This window comes from Opisthocomus hoazin, chromosome 11 (genome assembly GCF_030867145.1).
Source record: "Opisthocomus hoazin isolate bOpiHoa1 chromosome 11, bOpiHoa1.hap1, whole genome shotgun sequence".
In the NCBI taxonomy this organism is placed as follows: Eukaryota; Metazoa; Chordata; class Aves; order Opisthocomiformes; family Opisthocomidae; genus Opisthocomus; species Opisthocomus hoazin.
In genome coordinates, this window is record NC_134424.1 from 10,010,340 (window position 1) to 10,026,606 (window position 16,267).

Sequence of the window (16,267 nt, forward strand, 5' to 3'; positions counted from 1 at the left end):
ACTCTTTTTTCCTCATGTTGGATAGGACTTTTTTTATTATTATTATTTATTTGTTTCTCCATCCCAACCGATTTCAGGAGTAGGAAAAATGTCAATAACTCATAAATACTCACTGAACAGAAACTGCTGTCCCATGAAGGTGTCTCTGCTGGGGCCTGCAAGTCAAGGCCCCTAGAAGTTGGCTTGCAATGTGGAGGAAGAGCGATTGTACGGAGCCTGCTCGCATCTGGGTAATGCGATGTATTTTCGGGGACAGCAGAGGGAGTGCTTTCTGTTAATGAGCTGTGGATATACAGGCAGGACTTTCCACACAATAATTTTGTAACAGGGATAATTGAGCAGTTAATCAAGAATAGCAAACAAGGGCTCCATGGAAGCCCAGTTTCCAGAGAGGACAAAATTGCCCTATTTTTCATGTGGCTATCTCAGTATTATGGCTGATTTTCTTTATCACCCGCTAACAGTCTTACTTGGAGAATGGTTATTAGTTTGGAATTTCTACAGTTAATCTGGTAGTTTAGAAGAAGCATTATCACAGCCTCCTGTAAGAAGCCCACATCTCTGTAATGGACAGGGGACTTTGCAGCAAAAAAGGTGTTATCTGCAAACCACCATCCTTTTTTCCCCGCGAACTGGCGGATGGGGTTCTCAGGGCCAGCAAGCCTTGCTACCTGCAGCTGCTAATGCTCTTCCTGCACTTCCTCCTACCTGAACATGACAAAGGCAGGGACATTCGGGTTTACTCTTCCTGGCCCTGATGTCCCTCTGTGCCCCACATCACAGCCTTTCCCAATCTTGCTGCACCATGAGACCATGGAAGCCTGTGGCTGCAAAGCTTTGTCCCTATAGAAAGAATGAAAACTAACAAGGGAACGGATTAGGCTGCTGAAAGGCATCTGGTTTCACTGCATGAAGGTACAGCTCAGCCAGGCGCTGCTTGTGCAGGTGTGGGGGGAACAGCCCTTCCTCTGCGAACTTTTTGGCAGTCCCCCTGTCCTCAAGTTTGCATGACCTGTCACCATTTTTTGTGTATTCATGCTATAGCAACATTTATTGCTAATAGACCCTGGGTGCATGCTGAGGAGCTCTTGTACAGGCTATTATCTCCCTTTCTGTTGGAAGCTGAGCGTTGTTGCTCTGCTAACCAGCACAGCAGCTGAGCGAACACAACATAATGTTCATGAATTATTGCAGGCAACGTCCATGTCCTCCCCAGTGGTGTGTGGCAGGGTCATCTGCTCTTCACTATTCTGGTCTACCCAGGAAATCTCCTTCAGTGTCTATTTTTGCCTAGTATTTTTGCTTTACATCCAGTGCAGTGGTGACACATTGGCTATTTGACCATAACTCAGTATATAAAAACAGCCGTAAGTAGGAGCATTGCTTTCTGCATGGCCTTGAGTGCTGAAGCAAAACTCACCTGACCTGAATGGGTGTTTTTCCAACAAAACAGGCTCCAGGTTTTTGGCTGAGGCTTTTGTGAGCATTTTGCAGCCCTGGTTCATTGGAAATCAACTTCAGATGTATAATCTCACAAATGCCTGTGCTGCTGCCAGATTTCAGCAGTGGTGGGGTCAGAGTGCTCCGAAGTGCCCGTCAGGAGCCCCATGCTCCCACAGTCAAGCTGGGAACACCGTGGGGCTCGAGTGGAAGGTCCCCTCACTGTGGTGGCGGTCAGAGGTGCCACATGCTGTCTCTGGCTCACAATTTCCCCGTGGCACTACAGATTTGTTCCTTGCAGTACGTTTTCTAATTCTCTTGCCATTCTGGGTTTATAAGTCTTGAAAAAAGCTTCTCTTAGGAGTGATTTTGCATCACTTGATAATTCTCACCATTAGGAGTTTCTCAAACTGACATTTGGTTTATAATGTGGCAGCCACTGTGAAAACAGAGCAAGCCACTGTCCCAGCCCTGCAAACAGTCAGTCTAATAACTTTAGTTTTGAAGGTGCTATAATATTCATCTCCCACAACCTCCTTCCAACTGCTACTGTCCCGGACATCCCTGGCAGGAAACTTTGTCCCCAGTATCAGAAGCAACTGGTGGGGCTCAGGCATCATTGACCCACATGGTGTACCCCACCTGGGGACATATTGCTGTGTCGTCATGTTGTTATAGCCAGTGTGCCCATCTCCTCCGATCGCATGCAGCTTTCTCCATCAGTGTCTGACAAGAAGAAGGAATGTTAGCTAACACTCTAAGCAACGCAAGCGTGTGTCTGCATATTTTCTACCCTGATGCGGATGATATTGATTGGTCCATTAATGTAAATGTCGCAGCTGTTGTATGTTGCTTTTCTTGCTTATTAATCAAAATAATGCAAAATAATGGGAAAGCAATTTTTTAGGAAAAAAATGAAATACAAGCAACAGTGATTGAATGCAGCCTGCTAGAATGTGATGGGCTGTCTGCCACCCACCAGACAAGAGGATGCCCACACTAACTGGGGAAAAAGTTGAAACACTTTATTTTGACATTTTGTGTACACAATGTTTGGATTTTTTGTCTCCAGGCAGTGCTTTGAGGGAAGATTTACCTAAATCTGTTTGGTTAAAAAAAAGCACCGCCAAATGTTTTGTTTGTGTCTACTGACACATTTCAGTCAACTGCAAATGTCTTTTTTGGACCTGCAGGTTTTTGTTTTGCCTGGGAAACAAAATGGAAGGAAGCAACTTTAGTTTGCGGGCACCTTGAAGTTATTTCTGCTACCCCCAGCTGGGGAGACCTCCATGTAGCCATCAGCAAAACACAGAGACATGTACATAATATCTGGGATGCAGATAATCCCACTGAACCACTTCACAGTTTGGAAATTGAGCTGGTGCTTAAGTGCCTTGGTGGATTGAGGTTTTAGCAATAACAAATAGTACTAAGGAGCAAAAACGATCAATTAAAGAACTAATGAATCCAAATATCAGCGTCCCCAAGTCAGGAAGGCCAGAAGCTGAAAGGGAGATTAGAGAAGGTGTGAAATCCCCTTGTTCGGTGTTTCTGTTTCTCACTACGTGGTAGGCACTGCTCTGTGCTGCTTGTATTTCCCTGTGGTTTTTTGGGAAAGCTGGAGAGAAGGAAATTACTTGAGATGCTATTGCTGCTCCTGTTTGTTTCTATTACACAAACAGTAGGGAGAATCCAGATTTTTATTTATGTTCCATGCACAGAATTAAAAAAAAAAGGGGGGGGATGTCTGGAAAAAAATAACTCTCTCTTAAATTGATTGTAGCTACCTCAAACCTTGGAAATACTCATTTGTTTTCTGATACAACTGACAGATTTTGCTATGCAGCCTGGCATTATGTAAGAACAGTATGTACGTAGTAAAGGTGAGTAACCCTTGAGGGTGTCCCCACCGATGCCAAGTAGCCCATAGGCTGTCATAAGCACTTTTTCTTTGTTTTTTTTCATGGTGATCGCAAGAGCCCGTTTTGGGTAGAAGATTGCATTAGGCTCATTCATTACCTGCTGTGCTGGTCTGTGCATCTGCAGTGCAGCATCTCTGCACTGAGCTTTGGACGACATCTCTGTTTGCTTTCTAATGCTCCAAATCGTCTGTTGTGGGTATACAGATCATCTTCTCTGTGTGTCCTGGAACATTCTGCCACAGAGATAAAAATTACTGTTAAAAGTGGCTGAAGTTTTGGGGGATATGATTGCTGATAGCTAATATTGGTCTGTATATATATCATCAAAAGAAATTCCTGACAAATAATATTTGTAGCAAAAACTATCACCCCTTGTACCAGAAAAGAAAGAAACTGACTGCCGATTATTCTCTGTTTTTAGGAGTAATTTTAAAATCTAACGAGAACTACAGGTGTGACACACTAGTGAAATTTTACAGTACCACTGCAAACTTTAATCTTCTCTTCTATTTTTCTTGAAAGTCTGTCTTTGTTCAAAAGCAAAATTTCAGGCCTAGGGCTACTGAAGACCATCTTTAAACTTGCCTTGTGATTTTGAGCAATATATCGTGAGAGCAGTGATGTTCAGATGATACATTGCACTAATACATCACAAGAGCGCTATTGCTCTCTTGATATATTACTATAATACACTATCACAACACTATCACTGATGCATTACTCAAAAACACACTTTTTAACCCTCAAGAATCATCCTCATCTCTAGGCTGAATGTACGGAAATCTGTGGATAATGATAAGAATAAGCAATCGCGTATTTGTGTTCACTAGGATAAGCTAAGAAAAAAAAGAGTGGCATTCAGAATATTTCATTAACTGAAACATCCTTGTGATTTCATTTTGTTCACTGAGCAAATGTTTTTATGGATTGAAGCTAACACAATATAGGTGTGTTTGAATTTTCTTATAAATAGCCTAAGAAAATCTTTTTTGATTTTGGATTTCATTATAGACTTGGGCTGTGGTTTGAGAACGTTTCAATGAGGTGCGTGAATTTCAGCTGATTTCCATCTCATCAAATTGAGTCAGGTGCAAGCTATCTAAATTCTATGTAAAGCATTTGATGCTGTTTCTGATACAGTCTTTTTTTTCAGAAGGATTCGGGCACCATCTGAAAAGATCTGGAGATGCGTAAATGTGATCATTTGCTGCCTCTCTTCAATGAGGTGTTTGGGGTTTTTTTCTTAGTTGTTTTGGGCTTTTTTTCTCAAAAAAGAATGAAAGAGAAAGGGAGAAAGATAAAAGAATGCTTTGCAGTGTTGTAGCTGAACTTACTGCAGAAAAGAAGAGAGATGAGTGTTTGATTTCCTAGTAGAGTTTGAGTCTTGAGAATGTTGAATTTCTTTTCCTATATGGTAGAAGAGACTGTCATGATCTCTTAATAGGAAAAAAAAATAGTAATAGTAACAATACAACATCAAATTGACAAGGTGGCAAGTCATATATTTGCTTTCTTGTGCATATTTTTGTTCCTTTTCCCCATATCTCACCAGCATTTGTGACAAAATTATGTTGCCCTTCATCTCCCTCCCATATCAGGTAGCCCAAGACTGCCTGTGCAGCTTGTAGTCCTTAGGTCTTCCAACCCCCTAGCGATGGCCCTGCCATCAGGACAGTGATGCTTATGCTTCAGGCTCTGCAAAACTCGGCTCACAATTCTTGTGCCGCGCAGATTTGGGACCACTTGGTGCACTGGAGCCTGTGCGCCTGCAAGCATGTGCCCCCAGCACCCACCTCATACCACTGCGGCTTTCAGTCTGTTATATTTGGGCTGCAGGGAGGAAAAGCAAAGCATTAAAGTCTTTTTAACCTTGCAAAAGACAGTCTGTTAGCCATGCCGTACAGCCTGGTGAGTGTCCTTTCTGACAGCCTTTCTACCTGCCTGGTCTCCGTTATGTGCCATCGGTTCCTCTATCCCCCAGCCTCTGCAGCGCAGCACTGAGCCCATGGCTGCCCACGCAAGCCCTCTACCCATGTCTGCTACAGCCGTGTCCCATCACCGGCACCTTCTTACTCTTGTCGGTTTTGAAGTCACAACACGCAGCTCCGAGGTACATTGTCATTTCAAAGCTGTGGCTAAATACGTCTCTGACTGACAACTATGAATAATTCCACAGAGCCCCTAAACTTCCAGGCATTTCACTCTGAAGCTCATATAATGCAGCAGAGCTGCGCTCTCATGTTTTTCATCTTTTATATTCTCCAAAGAGTTGAGATACAGTTATGGAACAGGTTGATGTATTTTCCTCTGAAAATAATGCTGTGGAAGCCCGTGCACGGTTACTTATATGTGTGGAGAATAAAGCTGACAATCCAGAAAAGAATGACATGAGCTTGATAATCACCATTATTTTGTTTCACATTTTCAGCATGTTCATGTGCATGTCCTTCCAAGGAGGGCCGGAGACTTCAGCAGGAATGACGATGTCTATGAGGAGGTAAGGGCTGCAATCCTTTTCTTGTTCAGAGTTGGATTTGCTGTTAGAAAATGAGCTTAATGATCTGGCCTTGCCTAGAATGGAGGTAGTTAATGGGGTCTCTGCATCTTTATTGGTTGCAAAGAGCCTGTGAAAGCACCAAGCCCGACACTGGGATTTCCTTGTGAGCTCTGGTCAAGCTGTGGTCACACAGGGTCCCGAGGGAGGATGCCATCATCATCTTTGGTACTTCTGTCTGTCACCACACACAGAGCGAGGTGACATCTCTACCGACAGTTGTGTTCGATTTTATTTTAAGGGCATGGGGAAAAAGGGTGACCACAGGTTTAGCCTGGCATGCAGGGAACATGTCCTACCCTGTCTGCCAGCCTGGGGTGCCAAACCTCACCCTTCCAACAAGGGAAAACACAGGTGGCTTGTTACAACTCAATCACAAATTGCCTTCTGGCCTGCTTTTTGTAGGACTCTGCTCCTGCTCTGCACAAATCACATTGCAGCCCCAAAGATAAAAATTAAAGAGCGACTATGCATATAGATGTAATATATGCATGTGCGCAGATTGTACGGCAGAGCCGGGGACGTAAGCTGTTCCAGTGTGACTGAATTACTGGCTTTTGTTTAAATGAACAATTGTACTGGCATTAACAAAAAGTTTTCCCCAGCTTGACAGCTGTCACAATGAGTTAATGAAAAAATCTCACTATTGTTAGATTTACGGATGGTTCTTAGTGGGTTTGGTAGGATCCTCTATCTCAAATATGACATGTCCTTTTCTTTCTGAAAGTAATTAATATGAACTAGTTCAGTGCTACTGCAATACCGTCTGCTTGAAGGAGAATTCATGACATTTTTTGCTTTTGTATTTTTTCCTTTGTGATACGTACATGACAACTTCTCACTCGCAAATCAAAAGGTAGTGTATTTTAAAGTTTTCTAATGACTTAACTATGCAAAAGTGGTGAGAAAACTTTGTTATTGACCAGTCATATGAAGCGTGGAAACTCAGATCCCCACTAATAAGGGTAAAACCTTACCATGAGACTGCTGAGTAAGGAGATCAAATGAAAATACATCGTGGCCATCTTATGTGCTGCTGTAGTTAAAAGCAGTTAAGTGAGGAAACTTGAAAGTTAACATTTTTTCCTTTTCAAATGTGTTAAGTGGTTTTAAATGCTGCACCAACCCACAAACTCTGTTTCCATTTTTGTCGTATTTACAATTCCATTTTCTTATTTTTTAACACATCTATTTCTCCTGTCTTATATGTAAATACAAACAGGCAAAACTCTGTTAATGAGCTAGACTATACATTTTGTGTTGTTAAATGCAAAAAGGTGACAAATTGGTGAAAAATATTTTTATCTTGTCATTTTCAGTTACAGCAATTGGAGGTGTTGCTTTTAGCAGACATAGGAAGCAAAAATATTTAGACACAGATGTGATAAAGTATCTTTTAGCAGAAGAATGTATAGCCTCAAGAGTCTAACCAGCTATTCTTGAATACCACAGAGCTAACATATGCTTTTGTACAGACAGTAGCTGATACAGATTTTGATTTTTTTAGGATGCCACAGACAAAAACCACATTTGATGCTGTAAAAAAGTTTGTTTCAAAGTTCTATCACTGGCTGGATTGGAGGATGGAGGGGCTTGAGCAGTATGCTATCATAAGTGCATAAATCTATTTTGAAAAATACACAATGGACAAATTATTGAAAATACAGCTGACTTTGGGAATAATTTGGAGCTTGTCAGTAAGGCAAAAATCTTTTGATAGAATGCCTCTCTGTGTTGTACCAACATGACATATCCCTTTGTCAAGAAGATCTTTCAAAAGATTTAGGAAGATATGTAGATCATGGTGGAGCAACAGGCTGACAGTCTACGAGGGACAGAGTACCATTAGGTGAGATGTAGGTGCTGGAGAGAGCTTTAAATCCATCATCCATGACATTTGTACTTAGGACAATCCGAGTCCTGTTTATGAGCGATGCTCCATTTCCATAGATTTGAGTGATAGATGGAGTTGTAGTTTCAGCAGCAAAGACCACCTTCCAAAATCATCCCAACAGCTTTTTCCTTGTAGTATGTGTCATGAAGGCTGATCAGCCTTCCTTAAACAAGTTGTTCAATTGTAAAGCACACCCAGGCTAGATGTTGCGCATTGTGGTGCCTTGTTTAACTACCTCAGCGAAAGTCTTTACAGCTGTTTGGTGTAATTTTCACAGATTCTGGATCTCAGCTCTGGTTCAACACATCTATCGCAAACCCCTATTTATCTGTAAATGCCTTTAAGCTCTCCAAGCTCTGCAGTTGTCAGCTGTATGTGCTCAGCAGATTGCTGACAAATCCCATTGCTCTGTGAGTGTTTGACAGTGAAGGGAATGCCCAGATGTTGAGACATCAGTCCTCTTAGGAGACTTCTAGAGCTGAGACAGCTAGAAAGCACTTGCAGTCTCTTACCGTGTGCTTTATTTCTCCCATTCAGTTTGGGAGTGACCACACATCTGATTGAAAGACAGAAAAAAATGTATCAGGTTGATCCCTACTTAGTCTGTTTTCTGGGCTGTGGTATCTTCAGGCTTTTGGCTATGAAGCTCGGACATAGCCTTTTCTAAAGCAACTATTAAGTATAAAGAATATATTAAAGGTAAGGTATATCTTTAGCATTTGGTTTTTAGTAAGGTTGCTGATGGGCACTAATGTCTGCTGGTTTCTGGATAGATATTTAGAACTTCAATACTGGAACATTAATTGTAGAAGGTATAAAAGAGGGGCCGACACCTATTCCACAACATCTTCTCTTAGGCATTTCTTGGTGCAATATGTCACTTCATATTTTAGGTTTCTGTACCGGAGTGCATATGAAAGAAGTCACTGTGTGATTTTTCTAAGATACAGAGAGAATGATTAATAATGGAAAAAAGAATCTGCATTGAATATTTTAGATGTATTTCCTCTGCATCTTTGTGGGGCTGCTTCTTGGGAGGATATTTCCCAGGGAGTGTTAGCTGTCCACCCTCTGGGCTCACAGCAGTAAAAAGCAAGAGGTATAATTTTTCAGTTCTTACATTTTCCTGCAAGTATTTGAAGCCCAATCCTGCAAGTGTGCACATGGCAGAGTTAAATTGTTCTTACAGGCTTTTGTAAAGGATCAGGCCCTTCATGTTTTACTGTTGCTGGATTACTTTTCTCGTCTACATCTCAAGTAGTTCTTGTTCATTGAATCACTTTTTTTGTTGGACAGCAAAACTATAGCAGCTAAATATGAGAAAACTTTTAATCAGAATACCTCTTTATTTCTCTATGCTTTCTGTTCAGTCAACAGATTAATATTTTTACATTTATTAATCAAGCAACTGAAAGGCCTTCCTACCAAGGAGTTGCCTGCTTTGAAGTAGATGAGTTTTGTGCTATTGTAAGGGCGTGTTCATGGTAATTAATAAGACTTCGGTATTAATAAATGTCTTTACTGTAGAATGGCACCCTGTGTTGTTGCAGTCAGCACAAGTGCTGCAGAGTTGTTGGAGGTCATCATGTCCAAGGCATTCAAGAACATTATCCTGAAATGTCTCAGCAGTTTCATACACTCTGCCTTCTGTGGGCAGTCCTCATTCAGTGTGTGTTTAAGAGGTCCATAGCACAGCCTGTCCCTGGTCTCCACTGAGTGGTTAGCCATTACTGCAATATAAATAACATTCATCATCCTTTAGGTTGGCAGGTAATAGCTCTACTGGGCCAGAGAGTGTGGGGCTTTCTCAGAAAGGAAGACTGAATCAAAAGTCCGCGATACCGCTGTTATGAGCACTGACCTCAATAAGTTAATTTTGAGGCTGACAGACTAGGATGGGTAAGGGCAGCCTGGTCTCTCAACAAAACCCTGAGCATCCCTGGCATGCAGCGATGTGTTTTCTGGGGCAGACCCCTGTTCCTCCCCAAACTCTGTTTCACTTGGTGGTTGCAGCCTGCTGTAACGGATGCAGCTGCAGTGGGGATACACATCCAGGACTGTGCATGCAAGGCAAAGAGTGCCCATCCCCTTGCCAGCTTTGCTTTCATGCCCAGCTCATTTCCTTGACTGTCTTCAGTTCCCAGACTAGGCTGGAGAGCGCTGAAAATACTGTGAGAGGGGAAAGTGTGAATGAGAGAGGTTAACCCAAACCCCTGTGTCTCCATCCCCCAGCTACTTGCCAGACGTGCATCACAGACTTCTTGTAATGAGCCTGGGTTGAAACTTCTTAATGCGAATTCTTCAACAACTTAGAGATTTTCTAAAATGCAGAAGCCAGCAAAAGAATTCAATTCCTGCTGTCCTCCTTCCCCTTTGGCATTCAGGCACGCAGAGAGCCTCACTTAGGGAAAGATATTTTGACTTAGTGATCTCATTCAGCACATTATGTTAAATCATTTCAGCAAGAATACCTATTAGTAATCATTTCCAGTTCCAGGGAGGATGAAGGAGGCATTTTGGCATGTGACTCAAGAACCTGCTGGGCTGCTTCTTCAGGCTGGCAAAACAGGGGAACAGTGGTGAATTCAGAAGTTTAGTCAAACGAGCCTGAAGTTTAATTCTCCATGAGTGGCTTTGACTGTGACGTGCCTTCGCTCTGTCCTGCAGACAGCGTCTCGCATGCTGCTGGGCACAGAGCCTGGTGGAGGGCTGGAAATGCACACAGCTGCACCGAGCTGCTTGGGCCGCTTCCTACTTAAAGATAAGGTATATAATGAAAAGATAAATAAGCCCTAGTCCAGGTCCTGCTAGACAAAATGGAAAGATGCCCAACAGCTTCTGTGAGCATTGGATTGAACTATTCATGAAAATTAATGGCATGCAGAGCTAATAGGCTGTTCCTTGGCCTCAGAATTATATTGCACCTTCTGGGAACATATTGTAGCCTGCTGGTAGATCGGTCTGCTGCGTCTGAACTCCCTTGGGGCCAGACTCTGCTTTCTTTGCACCCTGCATGGGTAAACCCATGGATAGGGAGAGAAACAGCACAGAATCTAAATTGGTATTGCTGGTATTTTTTTACTAAAAAAAAGCTCTGTTTTCCCCAGGTACAAGTCTATTTCCCTGTCTTCTGATGCGGCAGCAAATAAATTCTTCCCCAATAGGCTGTGGATTTTATCCTGGTCTTGCCAGTGTTGCTCTTTCTGACTGACAAAGCATCAGAGGAGGTTGATGCTAGCCAAGGAGCATAAGCCTTTCCTAGTTGCTGCACGAGTCTTGTGATATTATAGCGACTCCAGCAGGGCAAGACAGACGAACCATGCATGAATATTTCCAACTGAGAGGACTGCAGTAGGAGCTAAAACTGTGCAAATAATTATGTTTTGGGTTTGGTAGCTAAATGAACAAAAAGTCTTTCTGAGTTGACCTGAAACAATGTTTTTTTCCCCATCAGATGAGTTTCCTTTTTGAGTCAAACAGGATGATTTGTTTTCTGAACCATGATATTTTATCTGATTACAATTTGAACCCCCCTGTAGACTGCTGGTACCCCGTGCAAGCTTCTTCCATGTGACCAACTTACCTAAGGCAAAACTGGCAAATTTGTCAGTAGGGCCTAGCAGGAATTCTGGGCTACTATGGTCGCGTGTATCTCCCTGGATGGAAACCCCACTGTTTGTGGTATTATCTGTCCTTTCCAACCCTGTAAGGCATTTCTTAAGTTAACACTTGAAATCTCTGAAACCTTCCTGTATGCTGCATACGTTGTTGCACTTATTTTAAGATATCAGGATATCATAATCAGATCTGATTAAGAGTCATATTCACTGATATCGTCCATTGGATCTAGAGAAGTGGAGTCAGCTCAAGTATAGGCACAGATCAGAAGTGCTTAGAATGGTTCCCATTAGAGCAGCCGTCCCTTATGATCACACACATGCACTTTACACCTATGCTTTGTCTGGAAGGTAATGTACATTTGACATTTTACATATCATTATGTAGTCTCCTTGCCCTCTAGCCTGGCTGTCTCTCTGCATTCCATCACTGCTCTTACTGCTTCTTACCCTTTCCTGCCTCAAGATTTCTACAATAGTTTTCCTTGTAGGTAAAAAATATCGGCTTCCAGAAATCACTTACGTTTAGTCTATACTATAGCAGAGACAAATTATTATGACCATTACAAAAGATCTCTTGGCCCCTTCTCTAGGATGTTTACTGTGTTTAGCTCATGGTGCATTTGCTCTCTTATGTCCTTGATGGTAGTTCATTGGCAAGTGGCTTCGTGACAGAGAGCCTCCAACCAAAGACAACCTGCCGATAAGGGGATTAAAGTGGACATGGTCTCTCAGGCCTGTTTACTCTGTCAGTGCTTGAACTTACTTAGCTGCTCAGGTGCTTCTTGTGCATTCCCAGTCCCTGAGGTCAAACTGTCTCCAGACCCCTGCTTATCCTTTGACACACATTGTAAGCTGAATTCATGCTGGTGGGGAGAACATGCCCCATTAGTATCCTAGATACTTGGGTTTTTGGAATTGATGAGATAGAAAATAAACAAAGTTATCAGGGAGCTGGCAATTTCCAAAGAGAGATTTTTCTTCTCTGAACTGAAATGTTGCCATAAACTTAAAATGAAATCTTCCCTTGCATTCTGTTTAAGGTTCAGGATATAGGAGCAGCTAGGTGGTAACCCCAAAACAAATCACACTGAAACCCAATGCACTGCACAACAGATGACTTCAGCAATTTGTTCTGCCCATAACAAGAATTTAGAGAGTCCCTTCTCAATCCATGAAACTGGTTCTGATATGACCAGTAGCTCACAATAATCCGACCCTCTGACCCACGTGCAGCTATGTGAAGATGCTATGGTTTTAAGGTGTGATCCCACAAGGAAAGAGCTCTTTGTACCCTGTAATTTGGGGCAGTTCCTTTATCTGCTGTCTTGCAAATGTGGATCGCAGCATTTTGAGGGATCAGCTTTGTCCAGTGGAGGTTCAAGTACCGGGTACCTGAGAGAAGTGATCATCTCATAGGAGACACCACCTGAACTGGTTGTTGTTGGCAGTTTCATTGGCTCACCCAGCACTGAATCAGCAGCTTCAGTGATTCAGAAGCAATGCTATCTGTCACTGTCTAAATATGACTTTTGTAAATGAAAGTGGAGGTATATTAAGGGAGCCAAGTGTTCTTCCTAGTTGGGAAGTAAATAGAAGTCTGATGGGATAGGTTTATCAATATCTGCAAGGTCGAGTTAATTTGTTTTCTGAGTCAAAAGAGTGAAAAAAATAGATAGATATGAGAAATAAGCTTTCCAGATATGTGGTTATATTCTGGTTTTGTTCTTTTTTGGGGGGGAGGGGAAGCATGCTTGCCTTCTTTCTTCGTTATATATTTGCCCTCTGTTTTCCTTCTTTTTTTTTTTTTTTCTTCTGAGGAAATAAAACTGTAGAAGGAAGCTGAACTGAGAGTTAGAAAAAACTGGCAATAAACCTAAAATGGAAAATAGAAAACTGAATGTTTGTGGGTTTCAGGAATCAAAATGACATGCTGGCAGTCTGAGTTGAAACAAAAATCATCAAACCTCTTATTTAGAACCTTTTAAATATGTAATTTTTTATTAAATTAAAAGTGAAAATTATAAAGTCTGAATAAAATACTGAATTTTTCATAAACAGGTATTTTGAGCCCCTCACTACAAGAAGGACATTGACTTGCTGGAGTGTGTCCAACGAGGCTGGTGAAGGGTCTAGAGCAGAAGTCCTATGAGCAGTGGCTGAGGGAATGCGGATTCTTTAGTCTGGAGAAGAGGAGGCTAAGGGGAGACCTTATTGCTCTCTACAGCTACCTAAATGGAGGTTGTAGTGAGGCGAGTGTTGGTCTCTTCTCCCAAGTAACTAGCAATAGGACAAGAGGAAATGGCCTCAAGTTGCGACAAGGGAGGTTTAGATTGGATATTAGGAAAAATTTCTTTACTGAAAGGGTGGTCAGGCATTGGAACAGGCTGCCCAGGGAGATGGTGGAGTCGCCATCCCTGGAGGTGTTCAAAAAACATGTAGATATGGCACTTCAGGCATGGTTGTGATGGGTTGATGGTTGAAATTAATGATCTTAGAGGTCTTTTCCAACCTTAATGATTCTATGATTCTATGATTTATACATTTGCCTACATTATGTTTGTGGGCATACACTTTATGGACATACACTGGTGGGCATATACACGTGGACAGAGTGGAGGGCTCAGAAGCAAATGGAGTATTTATTTTGGCCCCCTTTGAGATGAGGAGTAATGCTGCATTTTTACATTTTCTATTGTAGCATGCTATGTGTGTTTGGGTTTTATTCATAAACTTAGTTTTCATGGGAACTTGTGTACGTTCTGTTTTCCACAGAAATGAATGGGATTTGAGCATCTACATCTCTGAGCAAGATATGATTGTGTCATGCCTTTGCTCAGTATTTCTGCTACAACAATCATCAGCGAAACAGTTAAAACATTGAAATATAAACTGCCATCCTTGAGGCTCCAGAGTTAGCACCTTTCCATTACCAGCTCGCTGTGGTTTCACAGTTAACACCTCACCTCTTTCTGTAGAAGACAACACTTTACATTACAGCTTGTGGTCTGGCAAAAAAGCTACAGAGTTTATCATAGGCAAGGCTCAGTTTCATGCATTTGAAATGGCAGCTAAAAAATTCATTGCCAAAGATAGATAAGGGCCCATTCTATACCATCATTGCCATATGTTAAGAGGGACTTAAAGTGCGTAAAAGGCAAAGGTACAAAACTATTTTAGGCTAAATATTGCAGGAACATGGGTTTGCTTTCTACATGCATTTGCCCAAAATTATTTTCTGCTCTTTTGGGCCCTGATGATGTAAGTACACAGGGCAGTTACTGAGACGGCAAGGGCTCAGGTCTCACGTGGGCAAACCTGGCAAAGGATTAAGCTCTTATGATAGCAGGGAGAAGGCTGATGGTAAAATGAACTTTTGTTGTAGTGTTTTTGCCATGAAGGTAGTCCAAAGAGACTGCAGACTGGTTCCCATACTAGGGAAGAAAATGTTTATTTCAGTTTCAGAAAGGAGATTTTAATAAATCATTGCAGCAGAGTGAAAATTTAGTTTGACAGTGTCAGGATAATTATACACAATTTGGTTTTGTTTAAATATGTTAAGCACCATTGTTTCTTTTCCGTGTTAAGGATTGACTTGAGTGCTAGGCTGAAGCAGTTTTCCTTAATTGCTTTAATCCTTGGCCTTAAGAAAATGAATACTTTAAATTTACACTTGTTAAGTACACTGCTAATGAAGAAAAGGCTTTAGCAGTCTTTGGCAGACAAAACTATATGTAAAAAAAGGAGAAAGCAAAGAGAAAAAAAGAGAATGAGACGCTAATCACCAAACCATTCTGTTAATGCTTATTTTAATCATCCTGCCTGCCCTTTGTGGCAGACAGAGCCATTAGGCTGCAGAGGCAGGAGGCGAGCTATCACCGTCAAATGGCGCTGATGTTGAGAATTGGGCCCAGGAGTACAATTTGACTTGTCAGTTTATATAGACATAAAGCTTCATTGTTGTGCACAGACACAACTGGCTTTTTAAAAGTCTGTTTCCTTCCTGATGATGTGAGAATCTGCTCCTCTCTCTCCTGTTCTCCAGCCCTCAAATTTATTAGATAGCCTTTATAACCCTGCCAAGGTTTTCGTGGTACTGCAGGGGCAGGTGGGCTTCAGCAATGCCACGAGCAGACCACAGTGACCACACTTCCCAGCTCCGAACCACAAGGTACCCGTCAGGGTCGGGAGAGCGAAGAGCTTGAACTCCCACATTGAGTGAGGTCTCATTACAGAGGGCGGTAAAATGCCCATATTGCTGCAAAGTCTTCAGAATTAGTTCTCTGTGGAATGAAGTGTGTGTTTTAAAACACACAAGATGCTCAGAAGAGAGGAGCTAACACTGTTTCCTTGGGGGGCAAAAATGAAACATCTCCAAAATTTAATGAATTACTGGAAACTTATGATCTGTTTTCAAAAAAACAGCTCCTGTTGCTATTTTCCATGTACAGGAAACTTTTATCTTTCTGACAACTAACTTGTGTGCTAACAACTTCTTTTGGCTGAAAGTGCCTCCCCATGTTGCAGGGAGCCACTGAAAGGGCTTCAAGTAGCGCAGTGTGGCATTTTTCCCAAATTTCAGCTTTTGCATTCCACAAAACGGAGAAAATGTTTATTGGCGCCCACACTGAGCAGCGGCATTTACTGCTTCAAGAAAAAGGAAGCTTCAAAATCCCACTTGACTGAGTTGCAACCTAATTATAGCTATCCGAGCGCAGGTATTCCATTAACCGGGGAAAGCAGGGAAATAAGACAGCCTTTGTCCGACGTTGCCCGGACAGTTGCAGCATTGTGCACGGTGCTGGCAAAGAACCCCTTCCTGCATTTAATTGCAAAAATT

The 16,267-nt window shown here is 42.0% G+C and overlaps 1 protein-coding gene across 9 annotated transcripts in view; it reads left to right on the plus strand.

Annotated features, from left to right (window-relative positions):
* FHIT (fragile histidine triad diadenosine triphosphatase) overlaps positions 1–16,267 on the plus strand; it is a 631,319-nt gene that overhangs the window by 532,332 nt on the left and 82,720 nt on the right. For all 9 annotated transcript variants that reach the window (XM_075432963.1, XM_075432967.1, XM_075432960.1 and 6 more), the window contains one exon: positions 5,791–5,859. In XM_075432963.1, coding sequence (XP_075289078.1) covers positions 5,791–5,859 — 69 coding nt within the window. The remainder of the gene's footprint in view (positions 1–5,790; positions 5,860–16,267) is intronic.